The following is a 25,877-nucleotide window of genomic DNA, read 5'->3' as shown; positions in this document are numbered from 1 at the left end:
AAAAAAGCAGATTTCTACCTTATATCAGAGCGTCGCTTGGTGCTCACATGACTCCTCGGCTCTCTTCTCTGCAAGTCTGACAACTACAGTGGGAGGAACCGAGAACTCCTGCTGACATCAGCCCGGAGAAGGGGAGCAGAGAGCAGAGGAGTCACGTGAGCGCCGGGCAATGTTCTGATATAAGGTAGAAATCTGCTTTTTTACATACAGGACATACAGTTGGGCACTTGTTATTATGTAACAAAGTGGATTGTAGGGACATTACACTATTATTTTACCAGCAGGAGGGGAGAATCATGGAGTGAATGGAGCTGACAGGCAGGAGAGGGGGGAGGGGATCGGGGGAGAGAGGATACACAGAGGATGACAGAGGCACGTAAACTGACCTCTGTGTCGGGGCTCAGCAGCCGTGATAAATCGTGGTTGTTTTACAGGTGGGAGGGCAAAACCAGGCAGGATCAGCCAGGTATTTCAGGTGATATAGAGAGCCAAATTACACAGCATGAGCACTGTGCTGTATAAAATGCTTTAGAGGAACAGGATCCATTTTATTTTATTTTTTTAGGGTTACAAACACTTTAATCCATTATAGTTTCTTCTTAAAATAGCTTTTAATAACAAAACTTGTTTTGTGGATTCTCTAAACAAAAAACACAGAGAGTAAAAGTAAGACTAGGGAGGGGAAGTCTTTATGGTGTAGTTAGTATTTAGGAGATTCTGTTCTGTTTCCTTGTTGACGGGAACATTGAAAGACAAAAAGATTAGGTTTACTTATATTTGTAGAGGTTGTTAGAAGCCTCAGGGTATCTGCAACCAAGATTGGAGCTTTGGAGTATATCCTTGTCTCTACTCAGACCTTTTGTAAGGTTGCATTCAACGCCTGGACCTTGATGTCCCCAAAGGGGTCTAGTAATTGTTAGAAGCTGAAAATAGGGTTTGGGTCTCCAAGAATATGTTGCAGAAATGGCCAAATTAATCACAGTTGATGCTATAGGACAGTGATGGCGAACCTTGGCACCCCAGATGTTTTGGAACTACATTTCCCATGATACTCATGCATTCTACAGTGTAGTAAAGCATCATAGGAAAAGTAGTTCCAAAACATCTGGGGTGCCAAGGTTCCCCATCACTGCTATAGGAAGTCAGAGACCTTTATGTCCTCAAAGTGATCTGGTGCTAGTGAGAAGCTTGAAATATGTGCATAGGTCTCCAGGTGTAAGTAGCAGAGACACCAAATTGGAATGAGTGGTTTTAGAATGGATACAACGTCAAATCAGGTATCATTAACAACAGGCTTTATTGACGGTATCATTTAGAACAAGGACAACATGTTTTGTGATGAGCATATGGGCACTTCCTTAGGCAAGGTCTATCATGATTCTAACATGAGCTCGTCCGCTCATTGCAGTCTCTAGCGGTGTTAAGAGAAACTACCCAGCTCACACCAGAGTTGTGATACACCCTGACGGAAGAAGTGCATGCATACCCACCATGAAACACATTGCTGGTTTTGTTAACCATTTTTACCATTAATATAGATTATTGTTGTCATTACCTGATTTTTTTTTGCCATGGTCATCCCTAGACAACCTGTAACTAAAAAAGGGAAACTCAAAGGGGGTTCATTTTCAATTGCTGCACATATCAAGAAATAGGGTTTTCAACTATTATAACGCCAAAGGTATTCTGAGGTATGTTTATCACTGTGCATACTACATTTCTTTCCTACACATCTATTCTTGGACAATCCATAACTATTTGCTCCATTTGGATGCCTCTGCTACAAATTCTCTAAGATCCCGTCCCTATTTCCAGCTTCTAATGATAAAAGTTTCAGGAATTTTTTATATTTGAAATAAAAATGTCTTCACAAAGAGTCATGGTTTTCCAACATGCAGCTGGCCTTCTCTGCAGTAATGTTCTAGTAAAGTGCTGCTTTAAATTCAAGGGTCATAAGAAAAACAAAAATGGATTATGGTCATCAGCCTCTCACTATCTAAAAAAGGCCTTCCAGGTGAAAAAAGAAGGCTTACACTTCCAGAGTATGGTAGAGTTAGCAGCTTTCTACAGACGTTGTCTTGGAACATGGCCCTTAATATACATGCCTTTAGGACAAGAAGCAGGATCTGGGATCGAACGTCTGCCTGAACAAGGAGGGGCCACTGAGTAATTTTTACTCAGTACCAGGATCTATTTTGTAACCTTAGAGCTACCATAATGGTGGGTATGCTTTATGACTTAATCCTCTGTACGAGGCGTGAATGAAGCTTCCAAATTTTCCATACGTTAGTGTATATGATATATATAACATTTGTTTATATCTACTGCTCTTTATTTTATATACATCAAAAAATTATCCTCACTGGACATTTAGTGAAGAGTAACTGCCAGAATGTTGCATCATTCAGTTATTACATCTTCTCACCAAGTTGCCTGAAGCCAAACTCCTGAAGCTAAAAAAAGTTCTGGAACTTTTTCTGTAGCTTGAATCGACCAGATGTCAGTGTTTTTGGTGCATTTTATTCCCATAGAAATAAATAGAAATGCGCCACTTGCACGTTTTTGTGCACGTTTTGTCATGCGTATTTGCACAATTTTCTGCTCAAATAAAAAGAATGTCAAAAATAAAATAGTGATAAAACATGAATAAATAAATGTTAAAACACAAATAACAAAAAAATCTAAAAAAAATAAAATAAAATAAATGATATGTAATAATACATAAATAAATAATTACCCCTAACCTTAAAAAAATACATAAGTTATTATTATTATTATTATTAATAATAATAACAATAATGATACTAATAATAATAAAATAATAAAAACCAAAACCCAAACAAAAAAACAAATAAATAACTATAATAATAATAATATTAATAGTAAAAATAATAATAATGTATTTATTTATTTAAGGTGTTTAGGCATTAACCGGTTGCCGACCGCCGCACGACTATATACTGCGGCGGTCAGCCCCGGCCAGGCAGAGTGACGTATCGGTACGTCACTCGCCTGTCACTGACTTGCGAGCCTATCGCGGGCGGGCGCGCGCCCGCCGAGGCGCGCGCCCGCCGCGGCTCGTTCACAGGCAAGTCAGTGCGTGTGACCGGCGGACTCGATGTCCGCCGGCCACACTACGATCGCTCCTGTGAAGGGAGAAAGACAGAGCAGCTTGTGTAAACAAGCTGCCTGTCAGTTCTCCCTGTGTAAAAGTGAAGATCTGACCGTTCTACTATGTAGAACGGTTGATCTTTGCTTTTACACCAATAGCCATGTCCCTACACAGTAGAAAGCACGCCCCTAGGACACACTTAACCCCTCCCTGTCCAATAAAGTTAACCCCTTCCCTGCCAGTGTCATTTTTGCAGTAACAGTGCATATGTATAGCACTGATTACTGCAGTAATGTCACTGGTAACCCCAAAAGTGTCAAAAATGTCAGTCAAGGGTCCGATCTGTCCGCCGCAATGTCGCAGTACCGAAAAAAAAATCGCAGATCGCCGCCATTATGCGTTAAAAAAAAAAACACCAAAAATGACAAAAATCTTTCTCTTTGTTAGTAAACGCGATAACTTTTGCGCAAACCAATCAAAATACGCTTTTTGCGATTTTTTTTACCAAACATAGGTAGCATAAAACAAATTGGCCGAAAAATGTTAAAAAATTTTGATTTTTACTTTTTTTTTTGGGGAATTTCATATAAAAAAATGTGAAAAATATTGTTATTTTTGCAAAATTTACGCTCTTTTTTTGTTTATAGCGCGTGATCAAAAAATCGCACAGGTGATCAAATACCACCAAAAGAAAGCTCTGTTTGTGGGAAAAAAAGGACGTCAAATTCGTTTAGGTACAGCGTCGCACGACCGCGCAATTGTCCGTTAAAGTCACGCAGTAAAAAATCGCAAAAAAACCCCTGGTCCTTTAGCAGCCAAATCCTCCGGGGCTTAAGTGGTTAAGTATTTAGGGTGTTTAGTTATTTATTTATTTTTTTCTCCAAAAATAGTTATTTATAACTGATCTTATTTTTTTTTTTTTATGGGTTAGGGGTTAAGGTTAAGGGTTAATTATTTATTTTTTATTACTTAGTATTTATTTATTACATTTATTTATTATTTAATTATTAATATTTTTATTTATTTGTGTATTTATTTTACTTTATTATTATTATTATTATTATTAGTAGTAGTAATAGTAGTAGTAGTAGTATTAACACCCTAAAAAAAAAAAAAAAAAAAAAAATTATAAAAACCCTAACCCCAACTCCTAATCCTACCCCTAAATAAACCTTAACGCTAACCCCTTACCCTAACAAAAAAAATGAATAAAAATAAATAAATAATAATAATAAAAAAAAAAAGAAAGCTAATGGAAAAGCTAAAGAAGCTGAAATGCCTAGCAACAAATGATCCAACAGATGCTAGCTTCTCTATTGGCCAATAAAAAACGCCAAAGCTCAAAAACGCTGTATAAAACACGCAAGTTGTGCAACAAAAAAAAGGACCAAAATCACGCAGAAAAATGTGCAAAAAAACGCCTGAAAAATGCTCGAAGACGCTATGCTCAGGTGTAAATGCAGCTTTATAGATGCACCTTAGTGATTCCACTATTGCAGTAGTACAAGCTTTTTAGGTGTTGCTGCAGACTTAGAAAGCTTTACAGTCTAGCTGTAGTGCTGATGCATAAAAGGTGACAGCAGTATTGTTAGCGAGCACAAGAAGTCTGTAAAGATGAGGCATGATGATGGTTGTGATCTGTGCTCCATGGACATTAGAGTTGGCTACAACAATTGCACTGGGAAGGAAAATAAAAGATAAAAACATTTAATTTACCATGTGCAGCGCGTGAAAGAAATACAGCATTAGTTTAACACATTTATTCGATGTTTTTTTTTTTTATTAAAATGCACTTTTCTTCATGTGTTAATTTTTCCTCATTCCCCTTTTCTGTTTCCCAGATCCTACTCCACCAGGAAACATCACTTTCAATCCAATCGCAGCAAACAACATCACATTGTCTTGGGTACAGCCAGTAAATATGACCAATCTGGTAATGTCTTACAATATAACATATGAGAATTCTTCTCCCACCATTTGGTCCCAAACAAGCTACACAAGCAATGCCACCCTTCAGAGCCTGACTTCCGCAACTAATTACACCATTTCTGTGATGACAGTCGGAGTTCGGGGGTATCAGAGCACGCCTCTGACCGGATCTGTGTATACAAGTAGGTAGCAAAAACAAGAAATCCTGTAATTTTTATGTCTATCTTATTACAATTAATATTATTATTATTATCTTTACTTTATAGAGCCATGGCCTGTATCAAATCCGAAATTCACTAATGTGTCGTCAGATACTGTGATATTAAATTGGAGCAGACCGCCTGAGTATCAGAACACATACCGCTACAGAGTGCAGACAATTGTCACATCATCATCTACACTGATAAGTAATATAATGGTGAATAATGAATCAGCTACAGTAAGCAATCTGACAGCAGGAGAAACATACACATTCTCTGTATATGTAAGAGCTGCTGATAATGTCACTGAATCTGACCCTGTGACCCAAACTACCTGCACAGGTGAGTAAAGAATGATTGTTTAATGAGGCACAGAAATAACATGAAATTTTTTAAAGGTTATATGTTCTGTATCGAATGTTCAAGCAGGCAAGATGTGTGTTAAAGTATAACATTTTTAAAGAGCTAAAGTCATACTCTACCTTATTCCTGAAGACCTGTACTTCTTTCAGAGGGCCATTTAGGTTATGAGAAAAATTGACTTTAGTCTTCTCTATTGCTTGTATATGTACAACACACTTAAAGGGTTAATAACCTTTACTAAAAGCTGCCTATGCAGATAACATATGTCTATAGATAAAAACAAGCTGTGCAGCTTTGACCAAAGTTGAATAATGCCCTTGCTATAGGTGTAAGCCATTTATCGAACTCATGATGAAGCCTGACTGCAAAACCTCTAGGACAGGACTTCCCAAACTTTTTTGGGCCGAGACACACTTCAGAATACAGTTATTTTTCGGGACCCACTTGCAGCCATTTTCACGTCATAGTGCCCCTTTACACATCACAGGGTTATACTAGTGCGGTATGACTTAACTGGTTCCCGACCGCCCGTCGCAGTTTTTATTTGTAAATTACTTTACTACTGCTTTAGACCTGGTTCACATGTATGCGGGTTGGCGGCCCACATTTACACAGGCATAGCAGTTCGTTGATTTGAATGGGCAGCTATGCCCTCGGTTTCGCAGAAAAAAGGTGCACGCAGAATTAAAAAAAATCCAGTGGACTTGAAATCCATCCTGCTTTTGCACCATGCAAGTTACCTGCAGTTCCTGCACTGGCAAGCTTTCTGCGTTTTTGTACACGTGGGCCCAGCAATTAAAAACAGAGTTTGCGTGTGCAGGAACTGCAGGTAAGTCGCATGGTGCAAAAGCAGGATGGATTTCACGGCCACTGCATTTTTTAAAATTCTGCATGCACCTTTTTTCAGCGGAAAACGTAGGCATAGCAGCCCATTCAAATGGGCTGCTATGCCTGTGCAAATGTGGGTCGCCAACCCGCATACATGTGAGCCAGGCCTAAAATAAGCCATTAAGCAGTGTCTGGCCCATCTGGTGACTGGTCCTGGCGCTCAGCTCTGATCCGATAGCCTGGTCATTAAGGGGGCAAATCCTTGCAGTCCAGAAGTGGTTAAACCTGCAGGGGAACCAGTGTTTGTATTTGTAAATTACTAGTTACATAGTTATATAGTAGGTGAGGTTGAATAAAGACAATAGTCCATCCAGTTCAACCTGTGTAGGTGTGTGTGGCCGTAATCATCTTGCATACCCCTGAATGTTCTGATTCTTGAGATGTAGGTCTAATAGTCTTTTGAAAGCCACCATACTTCCCGCAGAAACCACCTCTTGTGGTAGAGAATTCCACAATCTTGTAGCTCTAACAGTAAAGAACCCCCCTCGTTGCCTGAGGTTAAAACGCTTTTCCTCCAGACGCATTGTATGCCCTCTAGTTCTCATGTAGTCCTTCCGACTGAACAGCTTTTTTTCTATGCTGAGATCACCATTAACATATTTATAAATTGCTATCATGTCCCCTCTCAGGCGTCTCTTCTCCAGGGAGAATAAATCAAGCGATTGCAGACGCTCTTCATAATTAAGGTCCTCCAATCCCCTAATTAGTTTAGTTGCCCTCCTCTGGACCTTCTCCAGCTCCAACACATCCCTCCTGAGGACCGGCGACCAGAACTGGACAGAATACTCCAGATGTGGTCGGACCAGAGTTTTATAAAGTGGTAGGATTATAGTTTTATCTCTGGAATACATCCCTTTCTTTATGCATGCTAATATTCTACTGGCTTTGGCAGCTGCCGCTTGACATTGCATGCTATTGCTTAGTCTATCCTCTACCAGGACTCCCAGATCCTTCTCCATTTTTTATTCCCCCAAAGGTTCCCCCCCTAAAGTGTATTGTGCTTTTATGTTTTTAGTCCCCAAGTGCAAAACCTTACACTTCTCCACATTAAACCTCATTTGCCATGTCGTTGCCCACTCTGTTATTTTGTCCAGATCATTCTGTAGGATATCTGCTTCATGCTGTGCAGTTATTGCCCAGCCCAATTTTGTGTTGTCTGCAAAAATTGATATAGAGCTACTGATCCTGTCTTCAATGCTATTTATGAATAAATTGAACAAGGTTGGTCCCAGGACTGAGCCTTGAGGGACCCCACTTACCACCTCAGACCAGTCTGAGTATGCGCTATTTATTACCACACTTTGGACACGCCCTTTTAGCCAGTTCCGTATCCAAGAGCAAACCTTGCGATCGTTGCCTGCAGACCTTATTTTAAAAATTAAGCGCTTGTGGGGAACTGTATCAAACGCCTTAGCGAAATCCAGGTACACCACATCCACTGGTCTCCCCCTATCTAGCTCACAGCTCACCTCCTCGTAGAATTTTAACAGATTGGTTTGACAAGAACGCCCATTTGTAAACCCATGCTGGTTACTGCTGATGATGTTGTTGTCTTTAGCAAACTCTATGATATAGTCCCTTATCATCCCCTCCAGAAGTTTACATACTATCGATGTCAGACTGACAGGCCTATAATTTCCCGGGACATGCCTCTGCCCTTTTTGAATATCGGTATCACGTTTGCTTTCCTCCAATCCCCTGGTACATTTCCTGTCATAATACTGTCAGCAAAGATCAGGAACAGTGGTCTAGATATAGACTTACTAAGTTCTTTGAGTACTCTCAGGTGTACGCCATCCGGGCATGGTAATTTATTTGTGTTAATTTTATCCAGCCTTTCCCTAATTTCACCCTCTGTTAGCCATAGCGGCAAGTCCTGTGTATTACTACTAACCATACAGTCCTGGTCAGTGTACCCCTCCTTTTCCTGAGTAAAAACTGACGAGAAAAAGGCGTTCAGCACGGTTGCCTTTTCAGTGTCCTCTGTAACCATCCTCCCATCATCGTTAATTATGTGTGCAATATGCTCTGCCCTAGTTTTTTTGCTGTTGATATATTTAAAGAATTTCTTTGGGTTCTTTTTACTATGCTCCACTATTTGTCTCTCAAAGCTGATTTTAGCCATTTTGATTTCGTATTTACATTTCTTATTTGCCTCCTTGTATTGCTTGAAAGCCGATACTGTGCCCTTTGATTTATAATTCTTGAAGGCCAATTTTTTTCCCTTAATAAGTTTTTTAACATTACGGTTTAGCCAGACCTGCTTTAGACCTGGTTCACATGTGCAGTTTGGCGGCCCACATTTTCACAGGCATAGCAGCCTTTTGATTTGAATGGGCTGCTATGTCCTCGTTTTCGGCAGAAAAAAGGTGCATGCAGCATTTAAAAAAAATCCAGTGGCTTTGAAATCCATCCTGCTTTTGCACCATGCGACTTACCTGCAGTTCCTGTACTGGCAAGCTTTCTGCGTTTTTAAATATGTGGGCCCAGTAATTAAAAACACAGTTTGCATGTTCAGGAACTGCAGTTAAGTCGCATGCTGCAAAAGCAGGATGGATTTCACGATCACTGCATTTTTTTAAATTCTGCATGCGCACCTTTTTTCAGTGGAAAACGCAGGAATAGCAGCCCATTAGAATCAATGGGCTGCTATGCCTGTGCAAATGTGGGTCGCCAACCCACATGGTCATGGTGATAATTAATACAAGGTGAGTAAGTCACACTTTATAGTCCTTATAAGAAGGAGGTTGGCAAATGGCACCAGGTGCCACAGGTATGAGAAAGAAGGAGGCATGGCATGAAGAAGGAAGGAAACAAGACATGAAGAAAAGGAGGCATGGCATGAAGAAGGAAGTAAACAAGACATAAAGAAAAGGAGGCATAGTATGATGAAGGAAGTCAAGCAAGGCATGAAGAAGGAGGCCCGGGCATCATGCCATGCCTCCTTCTTCATGCCTTGTCTCTTTCTTCATGCCTTGTCTCCTTCTTCATGTCATGCCTCCTTCTTCATGCCTTGTCTCTTTCTTCATGCCATGCCGGATGGCATGAAGAAGGAGGCAATGGCATGAAGAAGGAGACAAGGCATGATGAAGAAGGAGGCATGGCATGAACAGGAGGTGGCTTGGCTACCTAGGTAGAGGTGTTGAAGGGTACAGGATGACCCATCTTAGGTTACCTGTGTGTTCTCTGTGTGATGTACAAACACATGCTGGTCCCACCCATCCCCACCTCTCATCAGCACGTGGAAGGATTGATTCTGGGCAGGGGACTCCCAACTGACACGATAGCTGCAGGTGTCAGAGTGCAGTGGCACGCTGTTCAGCCAATCGTGTCATGGCTCCTCCTGTCATAGGCAGAGGGCAATATTACTGACTCTGCCTGTGACAGGAGTAGCCAAACTATACAGGAGTTCACTAACGGGTTCACTGACGGCTGACAAGTGCAGCCGGGATATCGGGCTGCACTTGCAGGTGTCAGTGAGCCGCAGGAGGCCCTCCAGCGACCCACTGAAATTCAGCTTGAGACCCACCAGTGGGTCGCGACCCACAGTTTGGGAACTCCTGCTTTAGGACATTGCTAGAAAGATGCCATGGAACAATTTTATGATAGACTTTTGAAATAGGAGGCAGACATTCAAAGTATAAAGACAAAATGTCTTGGGCAGCATGATTAAAAAAATAGCGCACCATGGCAAGTTGTGGGTTTGGACCAATTGTTGCCCAAAGGGGTATGGTTAAATAAAACCTTAGCCTATTCTGCTCTGTGTCAAGAGTGTGCAATGCACAGGGTGCAGAGTTCAGGAGTATTTAATGCACAGTTCAGAGTTCAGGAGGGTGTAATGCACAGAATGTAGGGGTCAAGAGTGCATAAGGCGCAGAGTGCAGGGGTCAGGAGTGGGTAGTGAGCAGAGTGAAGGGTGCAGGAACAATTGCAGAAGTCAGGAGTGTGTAAAGCACAAAGTCAGTACAAAGGTCAGGAATAGCTAATGTACAGGCTGCAGAGGTCAGGAGTAAGTAATTCGCAGGGCTCAGAGATCAGGAGTTTGTAAAGCATAGAGTGCAGAGGTCAGGAGTAAGTAACGCACAGAGTGCAGGGGTCACAAATAAGTAGCACAAAGAGTGCAGGGGCCAGGAATAAGCGATGCCAAAATGTAGTATAGTAGGTATTCATATGTTTAGTACTTAGTGTGCACTTGCAACACATACATACAGGTAACCTCTTCAGAAACCACCAATTCACCATATCTGGCTGACACAAGCATTTTAGCTGGCTTTATCACTTAGATAACCACCACCAGCTGCGAGGTGGGTTTCAGGTGGCCAGCACTTGGGCTGAGACTTGGGTTTCAGAGGTGCAGGAACTCAGGAGGTGGAAACCCTCCCTCCACCCCCTTCATGCTGGCCTAGGGCGAATCCTCTGGAGACTTATGGGGGAGTGGAGATAGTGATCAGTGTGCAGACGACTGAGGACAATGCAGGGAAAGCCTGTTTCCTGCAGACTGTTCCCAGGAAATGGGGGTGAATGGTAACCATACTGTAAATGTAAAATCATTTCTCTTACGTCCTCTGACAGTCGCCGTCTTCACTTATGGGTATTGTCCTTATCCACAGGGGTAAACTAGGCAAAAGATTTTGTTAAAATCATACATAAAATCATTTGCATGTACACACCCACAGGGGGCTGTCAGTCTGGACCATACCCTCATGCTAGCAGCATTCCCAATTCAGTTTGTCTTTTGCCTAGTTAAGGGGTAGACAGGCTTTCCCTGGCTGGGGCTGCGGTCTCAGCCTCTCTCCTTTTTATTACCTTTTATTTCTGTTTTTTCTTTCTGATGATAGACTTTTATTTGTTCCTTCGCTTAGTTAGTCAGACTTCAGAAGACTACAGCATTGCGGAGCTGGGAATCGGACTGGTTGTCCTGGTAATCCAGGACAGAGAACCTTATGGAATCCCAGCCTGCCATCGAGCGTTTAGCAGGCAATGCGTACGCCCTGGCCTCGCAAGCGACCTGTCCCTGTCCTTAGGGACAAAGCCCGCGAATGTGGTGACTTCGTTAGGATGGCTCTACTGCGGTACTCCGCGTGTAGCTAGTGTCCTGTTTTCGGCTGACGGTACTCCCACCCGGGGTGGGAGGCTTCCCGTCTCACGGCGGCACCCACGCTATCGTTGGTCGGTGAGTAACCCCTCTGCTTGGGGGGTGTCTGTGGGGCCTCTGTGTGGGGATGGCAGTCTGTCTTTGGTATCTGTGTTATTCCCCTCATGTCTGTTGGTGTACTTCCCAGTCTCTCCTGGTCCCTGTGGGCGCCATATCGGTTATGCTGCGCTGTGGGGGGGGTCGCGCGGGGGGGGGGGGGTCCCTCTCCCCAATGTGTGTTTTCTACTACTTGGGGTGCCAGACATGTGCGTGGGGCCTGCTGCGGGTAAAATTTGCGGGGCCGCCATCTTTGGTGTGGGCAACATATTTGGCTTCATGTATGAGCTACAGCGCTCCTCCCTGCGGCAAAATTGCGCCTTTTTCGGCGCCATCTTGGTTGTGGCCACGGTCTTTATTACATGCATTCAGCGGCCATTTTCCCGGAGCCTCCTCATTGACTTGCATGGCAGCCATATTTTCTTAGTCTGGGTCCTCTAGCAGAGTGACATCACTTCCTCCTCTCAGACTGCAGATCGTTCCAGCGGTGTGGAGACTGTATGTATGCACTCCTGGGGGTCTTTTAAGCTTCTCCTGGGACTTTTTTCATGCTGTGTAACGCTCCTGCGTTTCTTATATGGTGTGGATTTTCAGCTGCAGAAATAGTTCCACGTCAGTAGTCATGTAAGAGATATGCTGAGATACCATTCCCAACCTCAATGACTCATCATGTGTGGAAGGTCTTAATTCAGCCAGTAAATACACACAATTAGCAAGCTGGTTCCTAAAGTGACTTTATGTATGTGGTAACACAATGATGAAGGTTGAGGGATAGGTTGAGTGGAGGTGATAGGTGATAGACACTTGAAGGTGAGACAGTAGCAGATGGATGCAGGAAGGTTTAGCAATGTTGTATGATAGCAGATGATAGAATAGCAGGTGGACATACAAAAGAGATCAACCCAGTGCAGAAAAGTAGCAGTAGTCTCAAGAGCTAGCAATCTAGTTTATGCAGATGTGATAAACAGTCTTTACTATGCAGAGCTAGATAGTGTAAGCTTAGTATAAGTTTATAGAGAATTCCCCTGCGGGGTACTTAGCACTATTAGCGATACAGCCGAAGGGTGGTTCAGGAGAGGCGGATGATCCAGTAGCGGGATACAGGGATCAGCGCAGCGAGGTTCCGTCAGCGAAGTAAGCTTGCAAGCATGGAAGCTTCAAGCAAGGTTAGCATCCAAGTAAGGGTGTTTGAACGAACACATGTGAGTGAGAACCGGCGCTTTAAATAGCCATCTAGTCCGGCGCTGGGTGATGACAGCTCCAGTCTTAAAGGTGTATGCGCACCTTTCCAAAAGTAAATGGTGGGGCGCATACACTTGTGGAAAGTGTAATTTAGGGTACCAAAGGTACCGGAACATTACAATACCCCCCCCTTAAGGCCTGCTCCTGAAGGCCTCTGGAGCTGGTTTGTCTGGGTATCTCGCATGAAAATTGCGGATTAATCTAGGGGCATGTATGTCAGAGGTGTTTAGCCAGGTGTCGTCTTGGGGCCCATAGTTCTTCCATCTAACCAAGTACTGAAGTCTTCTTCTGTAGATACGAGAATCCAGAATCTCTTTTATCTCGTATTCTTCTCCACCTTCAACTTGTACAGGAGGGGGAGGTGGAATATTAGGCCTTATTCCTTGGTCCGGAACATGGGGTTTTAGTAGCGACACATGGAAAATGGGATGGATTTTTAGGTCCATTGGCAATGTAAGCTGAACTGCAGCTTTTCCAATAAGTTTCTTGATTGGGAAAGGTCCCAAGAACAGAGGTCCAAGCTTTTTGCTAGGGATCTTCAGTCTCAAGTTTTTTGTTGAGAGCCAAACGAGGTCCCCGATAGTATACTGTGGAGAAGGTCTTCTACGAAGATCATAGTACTTCTTTTGTTGACTGTGAGCGTGTGCAATGGTAGTATTTAGTAAACCCAGAGAATCCTTTATTTGGGTAAGATAGTCTGAGGCTACTGGGTTATTTGAAGGAAGGATGCGTGGAGGGAGAATAGAGGGATGGAATCCATAGTTCAAGTAGAATGGACTCTGCTTGGTTGTACTGTGAGTTGCGTTGTTGTAGGCAAATTCTGCCAGGGGGAGAAGATCCAACCAATCATCCTGTTGGTAAGAAGTGTAACAACGTAAATACTGCTCGATGCATTGGTTGACTCTCTCAGTCTGTCCGTTGGTCTGCGGATGGTAAGGAGAAGTGAGCTTCCGCTCAATCCGTAGTATGTGACATAGTTCTTGCCAGAATTTAGAAATAAATTGGGATCCACGGTCAGACAGAAGAGTTTTTGGGATACCATGTAATCTGAAGACATGTTTCATCAGGAGTTCTGCCGTTTGTTTGGACGAAGGTAGTCTGCGAATAGCAATGAAATGTGCCATCTTTGTCAGATGGTCCACTGACACCAAGATGGTATTAAATCCTTTGGAAGGAGGCAATTCTACGATGAAGTCCAATGACAAAACCTCCCATGGAGTTTGGGGTATTGGTAGACTGCATAGTAGACCGGATGGTCTCGTAGTGTCAATTTTGGACCTGGCACAGACATTGCATGAAGAGACGAATTTTTGTATAGATGTTTTCATGTCAGGCCACCAGAACTGCCGAGAAATCAAATTGAAAGTCTTTGTCATACCCATATGTCCTGCCATAGGCACATCATGCGATAATTCCAAGATCTTGGTGCGTAGGGTAGGTGGTATGTAAAGTTTGTCGTTGTAGTAGAGGAAGCCCTCTGCATCAGTATTTAGTTGTGGTGGGGGTGAATCCAAACTTATACCATGCAGAACCTCTTCCTTCAAGGAACAGACAACTCCAATAATGCGTTTGTGAGGTATTATAGGAACGGAAGGGATTTCAAAGTAGTTTTCTTCAGTTAGTCGTGATAGTGCATCCGCCTTTTTGTTCTTATCTGCAGGTGTGTAGGTCACTAGGAAGTTAAACCTTAGAAAGAATAGTGACCATCGTACCTGTCGATGCGAGAGAGTTTTGCTAGTCTGAAGATATTGGAGGTTTTTATGGTCCGTGTATATAATTATTGGTAATTGGGTGCCTTCGAGTAAATGTCGCCAATTCTCCAGAGCCAATTTTATAGCAAGCAGGTCCTTTTCACCCACGGGGTAATTTATCTCGGGACTGCTCAGGGATTTAGAAAAAAAAGCGACTGGATGAAGTGGTGAAGTGTGGGTAGGTCGTTGGGAGAGTATTGCTCCTACTGCCATGTTTGACGCATCTACCTCCAGAATGTATTGGAGGGATGGGTCTGGATGGCGTAATATGGGAGCAGAAGTAAACCTTGTCTTCAACAAGTGGAAAGCCTTATTTGCTTCCTCTGACCATTTAAATGGTATTTTTATGCCAGTGAGCTGTGTGAGGGGTCTCACAATAGCAGAAAAGTTTTTTATGAACTTCCTGTAGAAATTTGAAAATCCCAGGAATAGCTGTAGCGCCTTGCGTGCAGTTGGTGTAGGCCAATCCTGAATGCAGGATATTTTACTCATGTCCATCTCGATTCCTGTTTTGGATATGATGTAGCCTAGAAAGAGTACCTCATCTTTATGGAACAAGCATTTCTTCAGCTTCACATAAAGATTATGTGCAAGCAATCTCGATAATACAAGTCTTACATGTCTTATGTGTTCAGACAGGGTCCGTGAATATATAAGTATATCGTCCAGATATACCACAACACAGACATCTAGTAAGTCTTTAAAAATATTGTTTATAAATCGTTGGAAAACTGCAGGGGCATTGCATAGGCCGATTGGCATCACAAGATATTCGAACAATCCGTATCTAGTTCTGAATGCAGTCTTCCACTCGTGTCCATCACGGATTCGAATGAGATTGTATGCTCCTTTCAGGTCTAATTTTGAAAAATAGGTAGCTCCACGCACCTGCTCAATGAGCTCAGGGATAAGCGGTAGAGGATAGCGATCTTTTATTGTGATAGCATTCAATTTCCTGTAGTCGATGATAGGTCTGAGACTTGAATCTTTATTGCGAACAAAAAAGAGTCCTGCTGCTGTGGAAGAAGTGGAAGGTCTAATAAAACCTTTTTCCAAGTTCTCATCCAAATAGGTTTTGAGATGGGCAAGTTCATCCTGTGAAAGAGGATAAACATGACCGAACGGCAATTTGCTATTTGGGAGTAGATCAATGCTACAATCATAGTCTCGATGAGGAGGTAATGCTTGAGCATTTTTCTCAAGAAAAACCTCAGAAAGATCCTGATAACATAGTGGTGCAATCTCATCTGTCACCACAGACAGAATCTTCCCGGAAAACGGGAGGTTACACGTCTCCTCGCAATAACAAGAAGGGAAGGTCAAGGACCGTTTCTTCCAATCTATGGTTGGTTGGTGTGTGTGCAACCAGGGAAGTCCCAACACAATGGGAAAAAGTGGGGTGATGGTATTAAATCGAAGGTAGAAGTCTCCCTATGAGACTCGTTAATAGTGACTAGAAGTGCTTGTGTCTGATCGGTGATCGGACCAGAGGATAACGGAACACCGGTAATAAGACTTACTGAGACAGGTTTGAGTTTAGAAATAATAGGAATTTTATTTAAAGCAGCAAAACATATATCCATATAATTTCCACAAGATCCTGTGTCAATCATGGCCTTAGTAGTAATCCTGTTCTGGTCCCACTGTAATGTCAAAAAAACAGAAATGTAGGGGTTAGTGAATGAAGTTGTCAATCCTCCTAGAGAGACATGTGAACACTCACCCTTCTTTTTGTTGACTAGGGGACAGACGTTTATCTTGTGATCCGGGGATACACAGTACAAGCAGAGATTTTCATTTTGGCTTTTGGCTTTTTCTATAGTTGATAGCGGTGGGCGTATGGTTCCTACCTCCATAGGAACGGCCAGACTCCGAGAGGAAACGGATAATGGCATTCCCATCTTTTCAGCCTTTCTTTCTCGTAGTCTTCTATCTATGGTAATACTGAGTTGTATTAATGCATCCAGGGTTTTTGGCAGATCCGCTCGGGCGAGCTCGTCCTTAACGGCTTCTGATAGGCCAAGCCTAAATTGGGTTTTCAGAGATGCATCATTCCATTCTGAATCAAGGGTCCATCTCTTGAACTCTGCGACAAAGTCTTCTACAGGCCTCCTTCCTTGTTTCAAGGATCTTAACTGAAGATCAGCAGTACTCTGCCTATTGGGGTCATCATATAGGCTAGTGAGCTCTGCCAGGAACAAGGCATAGGAGTTGAGAAGCTGGTCGTTTTTCTCAAAAAGAGAATCTGCCCAGGCTCGAGGATCGCTTCATAGGTAAGAAATAATAGTACAAACCTTAATGTGATCAGTAAGGTAGGTACGAGGTTTTAGCAAAAATAGTAACTCACATGCGTTTTTAAATTCGCGAAATTTTTTGCGATCGCCTGTAAATACCAAAGGGGGATTTATCTTGGGTTCAGGGGACTGAGCAGAGGTAAGTTGTGTCAGTCTAATTACCTGCTGCGACAGAGCCTGATTGTCTTCTTTTAATTCAGCAAGTGCGTGTATTAACGCAGATACTTGCTGTTTTAATTGTGTCACCTGAGTGGTTATTTCTGCTGAATCCATTTTTGGTTCGTTCAATCTGTAACGCGCCTGCGTTTCTTATATGGTGTGGATTTTCAGCTGCAGAAATAGTTCCACGTCAGTAGTCATGTAAGAGATATGCTGAGATACCATTCCCAACCTCAATGACTCATCATGTGTGGAAGGTCTTATTTCAGCCAGTAAATACACACAATTAGCAAGCTGGTTCCTAAAGTGACTTTATGTATGTGGTAACACAATGATGAAGGTTGAGGGATAGGTTGAGTGGAGGTGATAGGTGATAGACACTTGAAGGTGAGACAGTAGCAGATGGATGCAGGAAGGTTTAGCAATGTTGTATGATAGCAGATGATAGAATAGCAGGTGGACATACAAAAGAGATCAACCCAGTGCAGAAAAGTAGCAGTAGTCTCAAGAGCTAGCAATCTAGTTTATGCAGATGTGATAAACAGTCTTTACTATGCAGAGCTAGATAGTGTAAGCTTAGTATAAGTTTATAGAGAATTCCCCTGCGGGGTACTTAGCACTATTAGCGATACAGCCGAAGGGTGGTTCAGGAGAGGCGGATGATCCAGTAGCGGGATACAGGGATCAGCGCAGCGAGGTTCCGTCAGCGAAGTAAGCTTGCAAGCATGGAAGCTTCAAGCAAGGTTAGCATCCAAGTAAGGGTGTTTGAACGAACACATGTGAGTGAGAACCGGCGCTTTAAATAGCCATCTAGTCCGGCGCTGGGTGATGACAGCGCCAGTCTTAAAGGTGTATGCGCACCTTTCCAAAAATAAATGGTGGGGCGCATACACTTGTGGAAAGTGTAATTTAGGGTACCAAAGGTACCGGAACATTACATGCTGGCAGTCACTTCCTACTGTTTTTGTTTGTTGCACTATTTAATTCCTTTTGCGGTACCTCGCGGTGCGATCCGCAGCTGTTGCTACTTAAAGGGCCAGCGCTTTAAAAACTTTTTAAAAAGCTTTTCATTGATTCTTATGGATTCCCAGGAAAGCAAATCCCCCCCCCCCCCCCTAGCTCTCGTGGAGGGTTCAGGTACGCCTGAGTCCTCTGCGCAGGGCTCCCTTAGTGCTGCACTTGCGATTTTAGTGGATCTTCTGTTGTCTGAGAGGGTTTGTAGGAAAAGGACCAGGACCTTCTTCTGATCTGGTTGCCACGGACAGTGTACCCCCTGGGGGTCTCAGTCCTCTCTGTCGGAGGGGGAGGGGGTAGTGGAGGAGGGGGAAGTTTCCCCCGCCAGTTTGGACAGAGATCGCGCTGCTGTGGCTGCGCTCATTAGTTCTGTAAAAGATACGCTGCATTTGGAGGATGAGCCCCACCAGCAGGGTAAGCGGTCATCCTTTGGGACTCGCAGAACCCAGAAATCGGTTCAGGTTTTTTCCCTGTCACGCCGTATTTCATGAAATAGTGAATGAACAATGGCGCAATCTGAAGCGCAACTTTGTGGTACCTCAGTGGTTTGAGTACCGTTATCCTTTCGCGTCTCCTACGGATTTGCGCTGGACTGTGGCTCCTAAGGTGGACCACACTGTGTCCAGGTTGAACAAAGCCACTCTTATGCCCGCGGAGGAATCTCCAGTGTTTAGGGACCTGGCGGACAGACGGGTGGAGTCTATTACCCACCACTGCTATATGGTGGCGGGTTCCTTGCTGGAACCCATGTTCGCCTCCATTTTGGTCTCTCAGGCTGTGCTGGAGTGGATAGAGGTGATTAAATGCACTATGGAGGCAGATTCTGCCCCTCTTGTTACGTTGGCCATGATGGACCAGGTTTATCAAGCTGTGCTATACCTGTGTGACACGGCCTTGGATGAGGCCTCTCTGGTCTCGCGCTTGTCTGCATGCGCGGTATTGCTCTGTCGCATCGTGTGGTTGAAGAACTGTTTGGCTGACCAGTCCTCAAATAAGACAGTGTCTGGCATCATGAAAGAAAGGAAAGGAGGCGCAACCACCTAGTGCATTACCCATGGTACTGTATAAAATATTTAATAAAAAATGCCAAATGCATACTCACAAACATGCAGAAATAAAATCGTGTTACAAATTCCCTTCACACGTGTGCTGGAACATGTCCCTTGAGATGCGACCGCTAACGCGTTTCGGGAGTCAAGCCCCCTTCTTCAGAGCTGACTATATTTTATACAGTACCACGGGTAATGCACTAGGTGGTTGTGCCTCCTTTCCTTTCTTCTTTAATGTACCCGATTTGGAGTTCCCTGCCTGAGGAGAGCAGCACGCCAGTCTTCCCCTTTGAAGTGAGCGCTTGGTTGAAATATTTGTTTGGAGTGTCTGACATCCCTTATGCGGGGAACTGAGTCTTTGGGGAATCCCTGGATGAGTTGGTTAAGGGGTCACTGGGGGTAGGAGCATTCTGCTACCCCTAGTGGCCAAGGGTAGGTTTTTCCGTGGCAAGCGGGGCCCTTCCTTTAAACCCAATCAGGGGTCCTTTCGTGCCTTTAGGGCACAGGACAAGGGCAAATCCTTTAAGGCCTCGGGTGGCCAGAAGAAGCCCTGGGTGGGCAAAATTAAGCCACCCACCCTAACACACAGGCCCAGTCCGCCCCCGCCTGAAGGGGCGCCCCTTACCCGCTTAAGGGGTGGGGGGACGTCTGCGCTGTTTTCCCGAACCTTGGCTGTCCAAGATTCAGGACAGGGAACTTATCCGGTCGGGATATAAGATCGAGTTTCGATCACGCCCGACAGACAGATTCTTCCCCTCAAGTCTTCATTTACCCCAGATCGTCTCCTCGATCTCCATCGGGAGGTGCAGGATTTGGTCGCCCAGGGGGACAGGTGTTAGGGTTTTTACTCGAATCTGTTCACGGTGCCCAGATAAGAGGGCAAGGTGCGTCCGATTCTGGACTTAAAGTTTCTGAACTGCTTCGTGCGAGTTCTAAATTTCGCATGGAGTCCATTCAATCGGTGGTGGCCTGTCTGAGTCTGGGGCATTTCTTGGCGTCCATCGACCTCAGGGATACGTATTTACACATCCCCATTTACGAGGGTCATCAGAGGTATCTCCGATTCGCGATTGCAGAGGAGCACTATTAGTTTGTGGCGTTACCTCTCGGTCTCGCTCCTGTCCTGGCCCTGCTGCGGGCGCAGGGAATTGCAGTCCTGGAGGTCCAGATGCTCCAGGAATTTGGGTTGACCGCCAACTTCCAGAAGTCGATGTTGTCCCCTTCTGTCCGGCTCCCTTACCTGGGGATGGTTCTGGACTCCGCTCAAGCAAGAGTTTTCCTGCCGGTGGACAAGCTCCAGACTCTACAGAAGGAGGTCAAGACCCTCAGGGACAACCGTTCCTCGTCGCTCAGGACCTGCATGCGGGTCCTGGGGTTAATGGTGTCAGCCTTCAAGGCGGTGCCATCTGCACGATCCCACACGCGTTCTCTGCTAGTGGAGATTCTGACCATGTGGGACAGGCATCCTCAATCCTTGGAAAGGAGGATCTCGTTGAGTCTCCGAGTCCGGACGGCTCTTCTGTGGTGGCTCCGGCTCTGAGGAAGGACAATCCTTCCGTCCGGAGGTGTGGACAGTGATCGACACGGATGCCCGCCTGTCGGGCTGGGGCGGTGTTCTGGGCACTTTGTCAGGCCCAGGGCACTTGGTTGGAGGAGGAATCCTCTCTGCTGATAAATGTGTTGGAACTGCGAGCGATCAAACTCTGTTTGTTGCATTGGTCGGATCATCTGCAGGACCGCCCTGTGCGTGTGCAGACGGACAATGCCACTGCGGTGGCGTACGTCAATCACCAGGGGGGCACCAGGAATGCCCGGCGGCCAAGGAAGTGGCTGAGATTCTGTCCTCGACGACCATTTGCAAGATGTCCACGTACGGCAGTGCACATTCTGGGTGTGGAGAACTGGTAGGCCGACTTTCTGAGTCGCCAGACCCTGGACCAGGGGGAATGGTCCCTGCACCCAGAGGTAATTCAGATGCTGTGTGCGCGATGGGGATTCCCAGGCGTGGATCTGTTTGTGTCTCGTCTAAACAACAAGATGGAAAGGTTAGTGGCAAGAACTCGCGATCCTCTGGCAGTCGCCTCGGCCGCGTTGGGGTTCCTTCACAGGTTGGTCTCGGAACCAACGCAGGTGATCCTGGTGGCGCCGGAGTAACCGCGCCGGTCTTGGTACGTGGACATCTTGCAAATGGTCGTCGAGCCTCCTTGGCGGCTCCCCTTACGAGACGCTCTGCTGTCGCAGGGGCCGATCTTCCATCCTGCTTTACAGTCGCTGGGTCTTGAGAGATCGGGGTCTCTCGTCAGCGGTCATTCCTACCTTTCTCAAGGCTAGGAAGGCCTCGTCTGGTGAGATTTTTATCGTACCTGGAAGGCTTATTTCGCCTGGTTTGAATCCCAGGGTTTCCATCCTCGCTCCTTTTCGGTGGCGAGGGTGTTAGCATTGCTGCAGTCTGGTGTGGATCAGCGTTTGGCGCTGACCACTGTTAAGGGTCAGTTATTTGCGCTGGCTGTTCTTTTCCAGCATTCAAGGAGTAGGTCATCTGGCTCCCCCTAGGTGAGCGCCCTCCCTTTGAAAATATCAGGGAAATTACTCTGCAGGCTCTGTCACGAAAAGTTGCCTTTTTAGTGGCTATCACATCTGCTCGCAGGGTCTCGGAGTTGGTGGCCTTGTCCTGCCGCTCTCCCTACCTGGTTGTCCATAAGGACAAGGTGGTCTGGCGACCTCATCAATCCTTCCTTCCGAAGGTGGCTCCTGATTTCCATCTCAATGAGGATGTTGTTTTGCTTTCGCTGTGTGCGGAGCCTAGGCATCCTAAGGAGTTTGCCTTGCATCCCTTGGATGTTGTGAGGGCGATCAGGGTCTACCTGTTGTCTACCGACTCCCTCAGAAAGTCGGATTCTCTCTTCGTCCTTCCTGAGGGCCCTCGGACCTGCTGCGTCTGTGGCAACCATTTCTAAATGGATCAGGCAGACGATTGTGTGGGCCTATTTGCTTAGGGATCGGATTCCACCCTTCCCTGTCACGGCGCACTCTACCAGGTCGGTGTCCCAGGTGTGCAATGCGGCGACTTGGTCGTCCGTGCATACCTTTACCATATTTTACACACTTGATGTTTTGGCATCGGCCGATGCCTCCTTTGGCCGCAAAGTTCTTGGTGCGGCTGTACTTTAGGGGTGACATGGCAGTGTGCGCCTGTCCCCTCTGCTTGAGGGTTAATCCTTTGGTTTTTTGCTTTCCTGGGTTTTGTTTGCTCATGTTGAGCTTTCCTGTTACCCAGTGTTTTGACTTTATCTTGAAGATAAGGTTCTTTTCTCTGACCTGGGTTGCATTGCCTTTGGGACGGTTGCGTTTCCCACCCCTCAAGTCTACACTGCTTTGGGACGTCCCATAAGTGAAGACTGTATGAGTGGGTGGCAACTGTCAGAGGACGTAAGAGAAAACTGAATTTTTGTAAGAACTTACCGTAAAATTCTTTTCTGTGAGTCCTCTGACAGTCGCTGCCCCCCGCCCCTCTTTTTAGGGTTGTTGGCTCTATGTACTGCTTGCTACCAAACTGAATTGGGAATGCTGCTAACATGAGGGTATGGTCCAGATTGACAGCCCCCTGTGGGTGTGTACATGCAAATGATTTTATGTATGATTTTAACAAAATCGTTTGCCTAGTTTACCCCTGTGGATAAGGACAATACCCATAAGTGAAGACTGTATGAGTGGGCGGCGACTGTCAGAGGACTCAGAGAAAAGAATTTTACGGTAAGTTCTTACAAAAATTCTGTTTTCTCCTGCCCTGTCAGAGAGGGCTGTGCTGTGTGGCAGAACTGTGCAAATGTTGGGACTGGATAGAGAAGCAGGTATAACATCAGCTGTGAATTTAGTGGTTTGGTTAGAGTTTGGCTTTAAGTCCACCCCCCACCCCCCCCCCCAGAGCATTAGAGCATTAAAACAATCTGGGGCACTGAGCAGACTAGCTCAACAGCATGGCTCTCCCTCTCTATCCTGCCACAGTGCTCTGTCCTGCTGCTGCGGAGTGACAGCAGGACAGAGCAGTAGACACTGGCAGGCTAGCGCATCGGGCTCTCTCTTGTCTAGCCTGCCACACTACTCTGCAGGGTGCTGGGCAGGCAAGTTTCAGGCTGCAAATAAAAAACACAAAAAAGGGTGCACCGACCTAGCGCATTATCCTCAATAATGGCTTTATTGTTAAACCATAAAAATGGCTACTCACAAGCACAGGAGAAAATCAATCATATCGAACTCAAGAACTTGAGTATCGGGAGTATTCCATACGATTGTCCATTGTCCTATTTGGATGACGGCTGACGCGTTTCGAGGCATTAGCCTCTTCCTCAGATCCACTGAGGAAGAGGCTTATGCCTCGAAACGTGTCAGCCGTCATCCAAATAGGACAGATCCACCGAGGAAGAGGCTTATGCCTCGAAACGCGTCAGCCGTCATCCAAATAGGACAATGGACAATCGTATGGACTACTCCTGATACTCAAGTTCTTGAGTTTGATATGATTGATTTTCACCTGTGTTTGTGAGTAGCCATTTTTATGTTTTAACAATAAGGCCATTGTTGAGGATAATGCGCTAGGTCGGTGCACCCTTTTTTGTGTTTTTTATTTGCAGTACTGTTGGACTACCCAAGTCCTTTAGGGCAGCAAGACCGTAGCCATCTGAGACGCCATTTGTAAAGTCCCGTGGAAAGAGCAGTCGGGGAGCCTTGTTATCTGAGCGCAGGAGAAAGGTGGTTCATTCACCTTATTTATTTTTTATTTTTTTTGGAGAAGTTTCAGGCTGCACATGGTCATGCTGCACACCCAAGACCGACCCCTGTGAATAATGCAGTCTGTGCCGGTGGGCCGATCAGTGCGCTATCACAGACTGGGAGTGACATCATCATGGTCGGAATCACTTCCTGGCCATTTTAGACTGAGAAGCCCAGTGTAATCCCCCAAGCGTAATCCCCCGCACTGTAATCCCCCGCACTGTAATCCCCTTATGCTAAAACTATATATTTCATATTCTTTATTAATAATGAGGCTCACTAATGGATTCTAGGCTTCCAAATCTTGGTTAACCGCTTTACCACCGCCCACAGTAATATTACTGCGGCAGAGTGGCTCGTTATCGTCTGACGATGTAGTACTACGTCGTCAGACACTCCCCCTTCTGGGCGGCGCTTGCGCGCCGCCGGAGGCTCGCTCCCGCTGTTTTCATTCACAGCGGGAGTCGGGCCAGGGGAGGAGCAGCGGCGATCGCCGCTGCTCTGCCCCGATCGCCGGGGATCTAGTGTGGAGATCCACCCGCCTGTGTAAACACAAGCGGGCGGATCTCCATAGTGACAGGGAGTGACAGATCGGACTGTTCAGCATAGCTGGACATCCGATCTGTCCATGACTCACTCAGTCACCTCCCCCCCTACACGTCAGTAAGCACCAGGCATACATTAACCCCTCCCTCTCCAATAAAATTAACCCCTTCCCTGCCAGTGTCATTTTTACAGTAACAGTGCATATATATAGCACTGATTACTGCAGTAATGTCACTGGTACCCCCAAAAGTGTCAAAAATGTCAGTCAAGGGTCCGATCTGTCCGCCGCAATGTCGCAGTCCCGCAAAAAAAATCGCAGATCGCCGCCATTACGCGTTAAAAAAAAAAACACCAAAAATGACAGAAATCTTTCCCTTTGTTAGTAAACGCAATAACTTTTGCGCAAACCAATCAAAATACGCTTATTGCGATTTTTTTTACCAAACATAGGTAGCAGAAAACAAATTGGCCAAAAATTTTTTAAAAAATTGGTTTTTACATCTTTTTTGGGGGGAATTTCATATAAAAAAATGTTAAAAATATTGTTATTTTTTCAAAATAAACACTCTTTTTTTGTTTATAGCGCAAAAAGTAAAAATCGCACAGGTGATCAAATACCACCAAAAGAAAGCTCTGTTTGTGGGAAAAAAAGGACGTAAATTTAGTTCGGGTACCGCGTCGCACGACCGCGCAATTGTCAGTTGAAGTCGCACAGCGCCGAATCGCAAAAAGTGGCCTGGACGGAAGACAGCAAAATCCTACGGTGGTAAAGTGGTTAAGGAAGCCATATAAGGACATAAGCATAGCTTTAACTTATACCAAAGGAATCTGTGATTATAAACTGACCAAGTCCTTGAGGGGTCATATTGCAAAGGGAGTTGGCTTGGAGGTTGTCTCTTCCTTATACACAAGTCTAAATACCACAGCCCAAACTGGAATACAGGAAGTGCAGAATTATTAGGCAAATTAGTATTTTGACCACATCATCCTCTTTATGAATGTTGTCTTACTCCAAGCTGTAAAGGCTCGAAAGCCTACTACCAATTAAGCATATTAGGTGATGTGCATCTCTGTAATGAGAAGGGGTGTGGTCTAATGACATCAACACCCTATATCAGGTGTGCATAATTATTAGGCAACTTCCTTTCCTTGGGCAAAATGGGTCAAAAGAAGGACTTGACAGGCTCAGAAAAGTCAAAAATACACTCTTAAAATTGCAAAGCTTCTGAAGCGTGATCATCGAACAATCAAGCATTTCATTCAAAATAGTCAACAGGGTCTCAAGAAGCGTGTGGAAAAACCAAGGCGCAAAATAACAGCCCATGAACTGAGAAAAGTCAAGCATGCAGCTGCCAAGATGCCACTTGCC

General features: G+C 45.0%; 1 protein-coding gene across 1 annotated transcript in view; it reads left to right on the top strand.

The window, feature by feature from the left end:
• LOC309565583 (receptor-type tyrosine-protein phosphatase beta-like) overlaps positions 1–25,877 on the top strand; it is a 285,362-nt gene that overhangs the window by 143,476 nt on the left and 116,009 nt on the right. The window contains exons 18-19 of the mRNA XM_082270537.1: positions 4,954–5,223; positions 5,308–5,583. Coding sequence (XP_082126663.1) covers positions 4,954–5,223; positions 5,308–5,583 — 546 coding nt within the window. The remainder of the gene's footprint in view (positions 1–4,953; positions 5,224–5,307; positions 5,584–25,877) is intronic.

Source organism: Pelophylax lessonae (genome assembly GCF_965119305.1).
Source record: "Pelophylax lessonae genome assembly, chromosome: 10".
In the NCBI taxonomy this organism is placed as follows: Eukaryota; Metazoa; Chordata; class Amphibia; order Anura; family Ranidae; genus Pelophylax; species Pelophylax lessonae.
This window is presented reverse-complemented; position numbering and strand designations above follow the sequence as displayed.